Raw genomic sequence first — 11579 nt, 5'->3', positions numbered from 1 at the left:
TTATTATATTGCCAGTTTTAGTACACCATATTATATCAAATTAAAAAAAATTGTAATAGAAAATTATTCAGTTTCCGAGTTCCGTAGGCTCATAAAAGTGAGCGCTTTTGCTCTGAAAAAGTTCTACCGGAAGTTGTTCCTGGAAGCGCAACATGGGCCGCATGCGCGCGCTGCACAGCCCTTTGAGTCCTTTCCAGCATGGCGGCCATAGGAGTTCATTTCGGATATACTTGTGCTTGTGCTGCGATATTTAAGGTGAGTTAGTTTCAGTTGAATCCTACAGGCCTCCCCACGCTCTTCTTCTTCTTCTGCTCCGTAAGATAGTCGAGTGTATGGCTCCAAAATTCTACTAAAATAGCACTAGTTGCTAAAATGCTAACAAACTGTGACGTTGGTTGCGGACACGATGAATGAAGTCATTTCATGTATGATGATGTAACTTATGGAACCTTAGTCTAAATACAGTTCAAGATATCTGCGAGGACATGCCAAAGTTCTTTATTAATTAACCTCTATTATGTCCTTAATATTACAGCTGAAGTAGACCTAACGTTAAAATATTGTAAAGCACTTTACTGGGGCTCAGTTGTGCTTTGGCATTAACAACACACTCAAGTTGACACAAAGTATTGATACTATTATGTAGGTATTAGGGCTGCAGCTAATTATTATTTTCATTATAAATGATTATATTTTTTACCTTTTAGCCATCTCTCTATTTTCCATCACTTATGTATGTCCAGCTCACATAAAGCAAGGTAAGCTCCTAATTGTATCCCTAACAATGTCCTTCAGCTCTTGCCAGGGGATTCAGTGTTCCCAGGCCTCAAGGGATACGTTCTCTCTTTAGGTTCTTGGTCCTCAATGGAACTACTCCACAGGGAGTCCAGGATCCTGACCTGAGCAAAATCTACAAAAAAATGTTTGCAACTGAAATTGTGTGCGTTGTGTGTTAGGATGGGCGGGCTGATGTGGTGGCTAACGATGCAGGAGACAGAGTGACTCCAGCTGTGGTTGGCTACAGAGACACCGAGCAGGTAAAACACACACTTCACTTTGCGTCAGTTATCATGGTGGTCAGAGTCTTTGAGGTAATCTCAAAGTGTTGTTCTCTTCTCAGACTTCCTCTGATTTCTATTATATTGTTGTATTCTGACATCCGCCCACTTTAGGCTCCACGAGACACTGAGCTGTCTCTTTAACTTACACTTAAAAAGAGGTTTAAACTGCTTTCCACACTTGCACATCAATGTACACGACAACTTGTCCTCTGTAAAACCAAATTATCATTCCATTATTGAAAGCTGAAGCTCCCTAATGAGTAGCAGACTAGCTAACATTGGCCATATAGCTGTTTATTTGCCGGTCTGCTTTTTGCCTGATTTCTATGTTTTGCAGATTGTCGGCATCGCAGCAAAACAAGGACGGGTCCGCAACGCTGGCAATACGGTCGTCAAAGTGAAACAAGTGCTGGGGAGAAGGTGACATACTTAATACTGTCTTTTTTCCAAATCTTAAAGCTACAGGGGACATCAGAGCATAATCGCTTGGCTCACTTGCTCCATATTCAAATCTAAATTATAAGCATATAGGCATTTATATATAATAAACTATCTACTGTAATTGATGCTCTGACTATGGAGAAGTACCTCATACTACCCCATTTCTAAACATCAGACTGTCTCTTTCAGTGCGTGTTATCACACTGAAGCTGAAGCTTTCATTTTGGCAGCTTCTGTCTGGAATTCCTTTTATGTAAAAAGTTAAATTTGTTCAGTAACTGCTCTGTGGTCACCAAAAATGTAACAGTGGTGTCTCATACAATGTCAATCCTGAGAACTTTTGTGCTTTCACATCATAATTAGATGAATGCCTGAGGAGTTGTCATGATATGATGGTACTGGCTTTACTAAGGTGTTTACTGAGGTGTTCAGACTGACTTTCTCTTCCCCCGTCTCTCAATGGGCAGCTTCGATGATCCAGAGACACAAACCCACAAAACGGAGACTAAGTGTCAGGTGAGTTTGATTGCTTTACAACGTAGATTGTGTTCCCCCATTAATTCCTCTGATGCTGTTCATATTGCAGAAGTTTGCTTGCTCGTTAGTTTTGAAACCACTTTTTGAGCTCACAAGGACCGACTGTACAGGTAAAAGCTTTAGTTGCTGTGTTCAGGTGGTCAACAGACAGGAGAAGCCTTATTATGAGATCACAGTGGGAGATCACCCCGAGTATGTAGCTCCGGAGGATGTTGCAAAACTCATCTTCCACAAAATGAAAGGTAGTTTGACACACACACGCGCACGCACGCACGCATGCGCGCGCGCACACACGCATGCTTCGCTGAAAAACAGCAAGCTGATCGATCGTTCCCGCTCTCTCAGAAACTGCTCAGTCAGCTCTCGGCTCCGATGTCACCGAGGCGGTCATCACTGTCCCTTTCGAGTTTGCACATGCTCAGAAGCGTGCGTTGAGGTAAGCCAAATCACAACCCACTACAACTGTCCCGTTTCTTTTGTGAGAGAGTGAAACCTTTTAACGAAGTCCCCCCACTGCGTGTGCTTTGTGCAGGGAGGCAGCTGAAGCTGCAGGCTTCCATGTGTTGAGGCTGATCCACGAGCCTGCTGCGGCTCTGTTGGCCTATAACATAGGACAGGAGTGTTCTTCTGGAAAGAGGTATGCTGCTGCTGCTGCTGCAGTTGACGTGTTATTACTTAATGGATTCATTATGATATAAAAACGTATCGACTCCAAACCATGTGCACTTATGTGTCTGCACCGTGTTGACAGCCACGTAGTCGTGTATAAGCTGGGCGGGACGTCCCTGAGTGTGACAGTGCTGCAGGTCAACGGAGGAGTGTTCCGGGTCCTCAACACCCACACCGACCATAGCATTGGAGGAGAGAGCTTCACCCAGGCTTTGGCCCAGCACCTCGCCGCCGAATTCAAACGGTAGCTACTGTGTTTCTTTCTGCTGCTCTCATCACACTCAGTCACTCGTTTTCTATGATGTGTAACACACTTATATCGAAGACTACAGTTATGTAACACTGACCAGTGAACTTGGTACTGCTTTGTTATACTGTGTAAAAATATTAAGAAATAGTTTGGAGCAAAGCAAAATGTATTTCAGTGTACGCCACATTTAGAATATTTTCACCGCTTAGCCTCTTCATCAGACAGCCCTTTCTGACCGGGAGCCAAAGATCTCTTCAAAGATTCCTTTGACAAAAACAGTAATTTTACCTCACAGAACACAGGAGTTGCTGGACTACTGCTGCCTCGATATGTTAGCTTGTGTTATTGTGTGACTTTGATGTTCTAAAAGGGTTAGTTGGGATTCACCAAAGTCACACAATAACATTAATAACCGATCCATGCAGCAGTAGACCAGCAACTCTTGTGTTCTGAGGTAAAATTACTGTTTTTGTCAAAGGAGTCTATGCCTGCTGAAGAGGCTTCAGTTCCCAGTCAGAACGGGTTGTCTGGCGGCATGGTAAAGTGTTGAAAATGTTCTAAATCTAGCATACAGAATAAAATACTACCACAGCAGTACATCACCACTTTATTATGTACAGCTGGGTAAAATTAAAGTATTGTAATAGAAGAGTCCTGCAATACATCCTCCCTTCATGAAGGTTCTGATGTTTTTGTTGAAACAAGCAAAACTGAAACAGTTTTATAGAGGTTTGATTCAACTGTATGATGTTACATCTTGTTGCCTGGTTCACCCACACAATGTGTGTCATAGCTCGTTGACATATTTGACTCCTGCCAGCCACCCTCATGTTGTGTGTCTGTTTGCTGTGCAGCACCTTTAAGTACGATGTGAGCACCAACGCCAGGGCGATGATGAAGCTGATGAACGGAGCTGACATGGCCAAACACTCTCTGTCCTCACTGGAGTCGGCCAACTGCTTTGTGGACTCATTGCACGACGGCATTGACTTTGAATGCAACGTCTCCAGGTGAGCTGGTCTCAACATCTGATGACGCTTTAGCTATGACAAAAAATATATTCTACTAAAACTGCTAAAGTTTTCAGCTTTACTGCTTTGCGTAGACATGAGTGCATCTATAGAATAGATAGATAATCTAAATACAAGTGAGCATCATAGATGGGAGTCAACGAATAGTGATTAATCCAATGATTGGTGACCGCTCACCATCTCACTTTCAGATTTAAACTCATCCTTACAAATAGTGCCGCTTGAAGGAGGTTGACATACAAGGTCATGTCTGATAGATAGAGCAGCTCCTTTTGGAGGATTAGTAGTTAAGTTTGCCTCTGAGCAGCCGTGTTCAGACAATCTGTGTCCATAGGACAGCTTCATCCACTACCTAAATCTGAAGCCTTTTTTATTTCATTCATGCATTTAGTTGTTTTGCTCACATACCAAAGTAACATTGCTACATTACAAAGGTTGGTTTTTTTTGTACTCCACCTACTAAGTAGTTGAAATAAGGATCAGACTTGGTGAGTAAAGTAATATATGGAACAGCTTTAATTAGAATACAAACATCAACAAACTATTCTTTTACAGTAAAAAAACATTTAAAATATAGAACCATGCACATATCACAGCACTTCACGCCATGAGTCTCTCACCAAAGCCTCTAACGTTAGTGAAAAACATGCTTTCACTGGGTGGAAATTTCCACATTGTATGTAAAGCAGAAATGGGGAACAGCATCACAGTGCAAGCTATCACAAAGCAGAAGAGTTTGAACTTTCCAGTTCATCAGGATTATTCTTCTTGAGAAATGAGATGTCATTTCTGGTCCAGCAAACATAATACAGGAAAAAACTGATTATATTAATGTAATTGATATGGGTACTGCTGCTGCTCCATGTTAAAATCTGGCACCACGAATGTGTGAAATGATGCTAGTGCTTGGATGACACAGCTGGAAGGCGCAACTGTACTGTGATGTTCCTCCTTCTGCTTTAAATACTAAATAACGTCCAAATTTCAGCTTTTTTCTTTTCACGTTTTTTTTCTTTGCATATTTGGTATTAAGATATAAAAAGCACAAACATAGAAATCTGCTCCAAACTTAAATGTATGTAAATAAAGTTACAACACTGGTACATTTACATCATCACAAAAAACATCTGCAGATACCAAAACACTACTGAAGACAAAACTGATTTGTTTTGACATGCTTTGTGATGTTTTACCTTTACAAGCACGTTTAGTGTATGCATAAATTATCATTGTGTTGACGTGCAGTCGTAATGCATTGTCGTGTTTCCTTAGAGCTCGGTTTGAGCTGCTCTGCTCCTCCCTCTTTAACAAGAGCATCCAGCCAATCAGACCCCTGCTGGAGAAGGCGGGACTCTCCACCAGCGACATTAACAAGGTACGATTTGTGAGGGGATTTTTTTTTTACAGCCGTTTGTGCTTTAATTTACGCTCCATTGTTTGAAATGATCCGACTACAACTATAGATGATCAGAGCAATCGTTATTGTGATAGTGACTGTGATTTTTAAGAAATTAAAAGCCTGGGATCTATCGGTGATAAAATGTTTTTTCGTCTGATGGGTGTGTTTTAAGGTGGTACTCTGCGGGGGCTCAGGCAGGATCCCTCGTCTCCAGCAGATGATCCGAGAGATGTTTCCAGATGTGGAGCTCCTGAGCTCAGCACCTCCTGATGAGGTCATTGCTATGGGAGCAGCCCTGGAGGCGGGCTTACTGGTTGGCAAGGACGGCCTTGCCCCCGAGGAAGAGTCCGTCACAGTGGATGTTTCAGCCACCGACATACTAGTGAAGGTATACTGCTGACTTTACAACACAGCATTAGTAGGTTATATGACTAATTTTTGATGAGTGGAGATTACGATTTTAATCCAGTCAGTTCTAATCTTTGCTGTGTGGCTGTTGCAGGAGGTGGATGAATCCGGAGCCGAGGTGTTCACTGTTCTCCTTCCATCGGGCACGCCCCTCCCCGCCCGCAGACACCATGTCCTGAGTGGAGGTGGGGAGTTGTCCTCTCTCTGCTTGGAGATTTACCAGAGATTTGTCACGGAGCAGCCAGAAAAGCTAGCCAAGGTATGGAACCGCACCAAATGTTAACCCCCGTGCCTCACTAGGGGCATCTCTGGCTGTGTTAATGCTGATGGCATTCATTTTGGCAAAGGTGTAAGCTTCTTTATTTATTTATTTTATTTTGAAAGTCATATGATGAGTCTAACATAAACTGTGTAGGCGAGCTTGGTCAGGACATGCTGGCGTCACTTTCTAACGCACTGGGTAACCCAGTGCATAAAACTATGAAAGTTGCAGTAAACTCCTTAAAATAAGTACGTAAACAACATAACAGAAGTACGAAAAACGTGTCAAATATGTATATCAGTAACAGAACTTCAAAATAAGTTTACAATGCTTTGTAACAGCGGCCCCCCGGTTGAAAGTCCTTTGTTTGAAGTTTAAAATATTTTCAGTTCATTATGAAACTATGGTGGGTGAAATAGATTTTGGCAGGCTGCCAGAGTTTAGGTAATCCATGTGGAAACACTGCACATTGTTTTAGTTAAGTCCCAATACCACCTTCAAGTTCTCTGGTTCCCTTCCAGTTCATGTCAACTGTCATGTTTAAAAATCTAATTAAGAGCAATCTGGGAGGAAAACTTTCATGATGTAGGGGCCACACCGGGCACTTGAACAATATTACACTGCACCATGGCCATGTAGTTGCCTATGTGCAAAAGGCCGGGTAAAGGAAAATATAGATCAGAGTGTGTCAAAAATAGTGATGTATACATATTCATTTCAAGAAACATTTGTCTGCTTCTGTGTACAATGCATAGATCGTTCTGAGGGACCTGGAGCCCAGAGAGGAGAACCACGACATCGACACTGTGGTGACTATGAAAAGGTACCCACCCTTCCAGGGGTCAGCATTGGGTCCTTTGACATGACTGCTTGTATATCGTGACTGCTTGTATATCATGATGTCTGTGTGTTGCAGGGACGGCTCCGTTCACGTGTCCTGTGTAGAACAGAGCAGTGGAAGGCCAGAGGTCGTCACCATAGCAGCTGCATCATGAAGCCGGTCTGCAGTACAAACGCACACCAGCACACACACTGTCACTGCAAATGTTTAGGCTTTTTTCTCACTCAATAAACATAATTAAACTCAAACTATATGCTCAATACTTTTTTTGATCTTTTTAGGTTTCATTGCAATCATTCCGTAGCTACAGTGGTGGCAGTATATGCACAACAATTATGTAATAGAATCTCACGTGAGAATAAATGTTGATTTCTGCTCATGAGCTATTTGGTTTATGCACTTGCCCAACAACCTTGTCTTTAAATGAGCAGTGTATGATTTAGTGGTGAGGTTGCAGATTGCAACTAACCGAACACCCCTTCGCTCAAACCCCTTTTTTCCAAGTGCATCGGAGAACTACCGTGCTGCACGGTTACGGTTAGCGCCCAGTCTCCTCTGATTGGACAGCGTTTAGCAGTGTTCTACATCTGCGGGGCCAACTTCTGATTATGATCAAAATTAAATGTATTTAGGGTCATATAGGAAGTATTTAGGGTCCTATTTCCTCAAATTTAATTTTTCTGTCGCAGGCTTGTCTCCCACATCACTTTTCGTTTAAAAAAAATAAATCTGGTCACTGCATTCAAGGGAACATTAGCTAGTAAAAAAAAAATGTTTCTCTACCTGATGATGTGATCATGATTGGCATATTTAAATGTAACTGGTTATTGAGATTATGCTTTTTCAATTTTTTTTGAATTTATATCTGCATTGAATACATTTAAATATATGAATCTATAAATATTTTTATTTAATCCAACCATTTGGCAGTACATAAGCGCCCAACCAGTGGGCACTGGCCCAGTGGTTGAGAATAGATGGAGTTTATCTGCACCAAAGATCTACAACAAAGATGACTCACTACAATCTCCACTGTCTCGTAAGTGGGTGTGGTCAAAGTTTACCTTGCACTCCAAGTATCTCTATAGAATTGACACAAAAAAAACATTGCACCCGTGTTTCTTGAAATGTTTTATATGGTACCATTATATTTAAACACGATGATCAGGAGTCTATAATAACACGCATTACACATCCCATCCTGTCCACTCGCAACTCTTTTATCCACACTCTACATATCGGGGGGGGGGGGGGCATAGTCTTTGGGTTTCAGCAGAACTCCAGTCATGATAGGAGTGAACATGCGTGCGGATCAGTAAACTTCCCGTACAGCTGAATCCGAGCAGTCTTGAAAGCGTTTCCAATGTCTTAACATTCCACCAGGCTAAACGCAGCCTCTGTCATTTTCTGGCCTTTAGCATCCGTGCTCTGGAACGATGCGGCACTTGAGGATCTTCAGGTAGTTCTGCACCTTGTTGGAGTCTCTGCGAAAGCAGTAGAGGAGGTCATAGTCTTTCATCAGGCGCCACTCAGTGCTGTCGGATGGCAACGAAGCCTCAGGAGAAGCCAGGCTGCTGACAGTGTTGCTTATTATCCCCAACACCTGCATCTGGAGAGGAAAGCACATTACAACGATCCCCCATTACAACAAAGTAAGATGTTTTCTAAGAAGATGAATAGCTACCCTCTCATTGAGAATAATACAAAATAATAGATCCTGTGAATATAAGGAGACACCATCTAGATTTCTATCACACATTTTTGGGTACAATTCTGAAAAAAGAGCTCACACAAAATATACATTCAGAGCAGCGGCGTTTCTAGGATTTAAAAAAAGGGTGGGCTTAGCCCCAAGGGGAGAGGCATGTTTGCGCGCGGCAATTTATTTTGGGGCTCATTTGGGGCCGCGGATATCCATTGTTTCAGAGAGTTCATAGATTGGTTCAATCAGAAAGAATGTGATTTTGCTCTCTAGTTTTGCTTGCATTCAGTATATGATAACACAAGAGACAGAATTCAGGGTCATAGTGAAATTTGCCAACACAAATATGAACTTTTCTCAAAGAGAAATTTTCCTGCTTGTAAAGGAAAGACGGATAAACTAGCTTTCATATCGGTGTCACTCCCAAATCCTAATTCTTAAAGGGACCGCACACAATGGATGGAGAATGGACCTGACAGTGTCAACTTTTGAGTTGTTTACTTGTTTTATTATGAGCAGACTGGAATACGATTTTGATCAACATTTACATCTGTTTTGTTGTCCGTGTAGTTTTTACATACCAGTGATATTTTATGCTCATTTGGACACTATCACTGAGATAAAGATGAACTAGTTCAGTGTCAAATATACCATTAACTGATAATAAATAACATTCTATAGGGACAGATATTATTGTTTCGAAATACTAGAGAGATATATTAATGCAAAGAACAGAGAGATGTCGATAGTTATTTCATGTATTTCGAATTCACTCGTTCACACTCTTGCTCACTGGAGACAGTTTCTAACAAAACAGCTAGCTAGCTTAGTGTTAACATAGCCCACTACTATATTCCCTTTCATTTGCCTCAAGTAAACCTAAATGTAAGCAGGTAACAATCGTTAACAACTACAGATTAGCCACATTCTGTAACTACCTGTACTTACAATTTCACTACGTGCATCATTTACTTTGAGCTAAACTCCTTGGTTATAATCCTGGCTGTTATTGACGAGAGACGTCACTTGGCAGAGTGAGAAAGCCAGCGCAGCAGCCTCCCCAAGGTCCTAGTGCCCGGGGTTATATTGTTCAGTATGATGATGGGCTGTTGGATTGTAATTTGAAGGGGGAGAAAACATACAAACCAGAACGCACGCACATATGTAGCATGTTAGAGTTACAAATAACTTGTCCATGTGAGAAACAATAGTTTAATTTAATGACATCGCCAAAATCTTTTTTTTTTTTTTAAAGCCAATGCCAATTTATTCAGGTGGGGCTGAAGAACATTTTAGGGCTAACGACGCCCCTGATTCAGAGCAAAATATATATAATATATGGCTATAATCATTTTTAACTAATTAGTTTTCTCACCTGTGTTTATGAACAGGGGAAAAAAAAGTTTTGCCAGAATAACTGTTTCTTGTTCTGCTGCAAAAAAATATGTTTTGACATTTGAATTTTTCTTTGTCAGGATCATTGAAGCTTCCAGGTGAGTTTTTGCGAACACAATATATCTACCATGTGTTTAGAAATTAAGCATGAACAAATCAAAATTAAATAAAACACAAAGACTTTAACGTTAAGCCCTAAGCCTTTTTGTAGGCCTCTCCTCGATTTTTGCAACCCATAGTAAAGAGAGTGATTTTTGTCTAAATATAAGGTGTATTTTAATAGTTTTTATAGTTTAGAAAGCTGACCCTTGTGAAATTTGTTCTGATTTGTAAATATCAGTATATATGTTACTGGTTAAGAGAACATTAAGATGGAACACAGCACAAATTGAAATTCTTTATCTCAGATTATAAATTAATCCAATTTTGATAAGATATTTTTTTTTAATGTTGTAGTTGAAAGCTTTAAACCTCTCCAGATCATAACCCAATGGGTTGGAAGTCTCTGCACAATGTTTTCTTTGATAAAGTGAAGCATTCAAGAGCTAGAGAGATTAGAGTGCAGAGATTTCAGCCGAGGTCAACCAAAATGTCATTTGGTTCCAGCTGTTCCATTGTAATTTTATATAGTATATAATTATATATTTCACTTCTTTTATGACTAATATTGTTCAATCTATCATATGCAGCAGTTTGGCATCATTTAGAGAGCCTGGATCCTCTCTGAGCCCGTTTATGTCTGTCATCCATGGGATTTTCTCATCTGGCTTCCACTCCAGGTCTCCTAGCTCAGCCTATGGTTGGTCGATTTCAGTCAATGGACCCGCATTAGAAGCGTCTGAGTCCACAGAATCTAACAAACCCCTCGTGATTTTGATGGACAGAAGCGTTAGCCAGTAGGGAATAAAACGGTGGAGCGTCACCTGAACCGTGAGCACAACTTCGCCGGAATTCAAACCCATCGCCCCACGGTCCCTTTGCTATTGGGCCCTTGTTTCTGCACGGGGACATTTCAGAGACGCACCGGAAATACGTAAAAATATTGTTGACGGAAATAAGCGGAGCTATACAGCAGAACAACGAAAAGGTAAGGAGCTTTGGATGATTTTGAAGGATATTACGCATTGTGTTTCTGGTGTGTTTGCTCACAGCGTTGTGAGGGTTTACCGGAGAGACGATCTGATAGTAGTTCTGGAATCTGTCGAATGCTCGTGCTTTTTGCTATTTCGGTTGCCTATGCTAACCGTTAGCTTTGTTATGCTAACTCGGAGAAGAGCGAGTTATGGCTAGAAATACGTGATTTTGTGATACATCTTTTATTTGCGTACACTATTTGTGTAGAATGGTGTTTGGAGTGTGTAAGAATGTCTTAGATTGTTTGTTTTAAGCAGATTTTTTATTTTTTTGGGGAATTTTTTTTTCTTTCTATATTCATAAATACATGCATAAATGGAAATTTTTGGACGGTAAATGCTACAGCGGACCCAAATTCGGGTCTGTCGGGCTTAACAGGTGGCTACATCCATACTACTCTGTTTTCGTTTGGAAACAGAGTTTTCAAACGAAAACGATCTCAGTCCACA

At 41.1% G+C, this 11579-nt stretch overlaps 2 protein-coding genes across 2 annotated transcripts in view; one reads left to right on the top strand and one right to left on the bottom strand.

Moving 5' to 3' along the window:
* Positions 1-153: 153 nt before the first annotated feature.
* Positions 154-7159, top strand: hspa14 (heat shock protein 14). The gene is made up of 14 exons (XM_068717045.1): positions 154-255; positions 957-1037; positions 1399-1481; positions 1970-2018; positions 2176-2281; positions 2385-2475; positions 2572-2676; positions 2791-2952; positions 3813-3968; positions 5262-5364; positions 5561-5776; positions 5891-6055; positions 6814-6881; positions 6975-7159. The coding sequence occupies exons 1-14, from the start codon at positions 199-201 to the stop codon at positions 7051-7053; spliced, it is 1521 nt and encodes a 506-aa protein (XP_068573146.1). The 5' UTR covers positions 154-198; the 3' UTR covers positions 7054-7159.
* Positions 7160-8048: 889 nt separating this feature from the next.
* LOC137877087 (prolactin-like) overlaps positions 8049-11579 on the bottom strand; it is a 7673-nt gene continuing 4142 nt past the window's right edge. The window contains exon 5 of the mRNA XM_068716772.1: positions 8049-8508. Within this exon, the coding sequence (XP_068572873.1) occupies positions 8314-8508 (195 nt within the window). The 3' untranslated portion in view covers positions 8049-8313. The remainder of the gene's footprint in view (positions 8509-11579) is intronic.

The sequence above is a fragment of the Cebidichthys violaceus genome, unplaced genomic scaffold, assembly GCF_023349555.1.
Source record: "Cebidichthys violaceus isolate CVI_PGR_0920_01 unplaced genomic scaffold, fCebVio1.0.p SCAF_21, whole genome shotgun sequence".
Classification (NCBI taxonomy): Eukaryota; Metazoa; Chordata; class Actinopteri; order Perciformes; family Stichaeidae; genus Cebidichthys; species Cebidichthys violaceus.
Note: the sequence above shows the minus strand (reverse complement) of the source record. Positions and strands in the feature narration are given on the sequence as shown.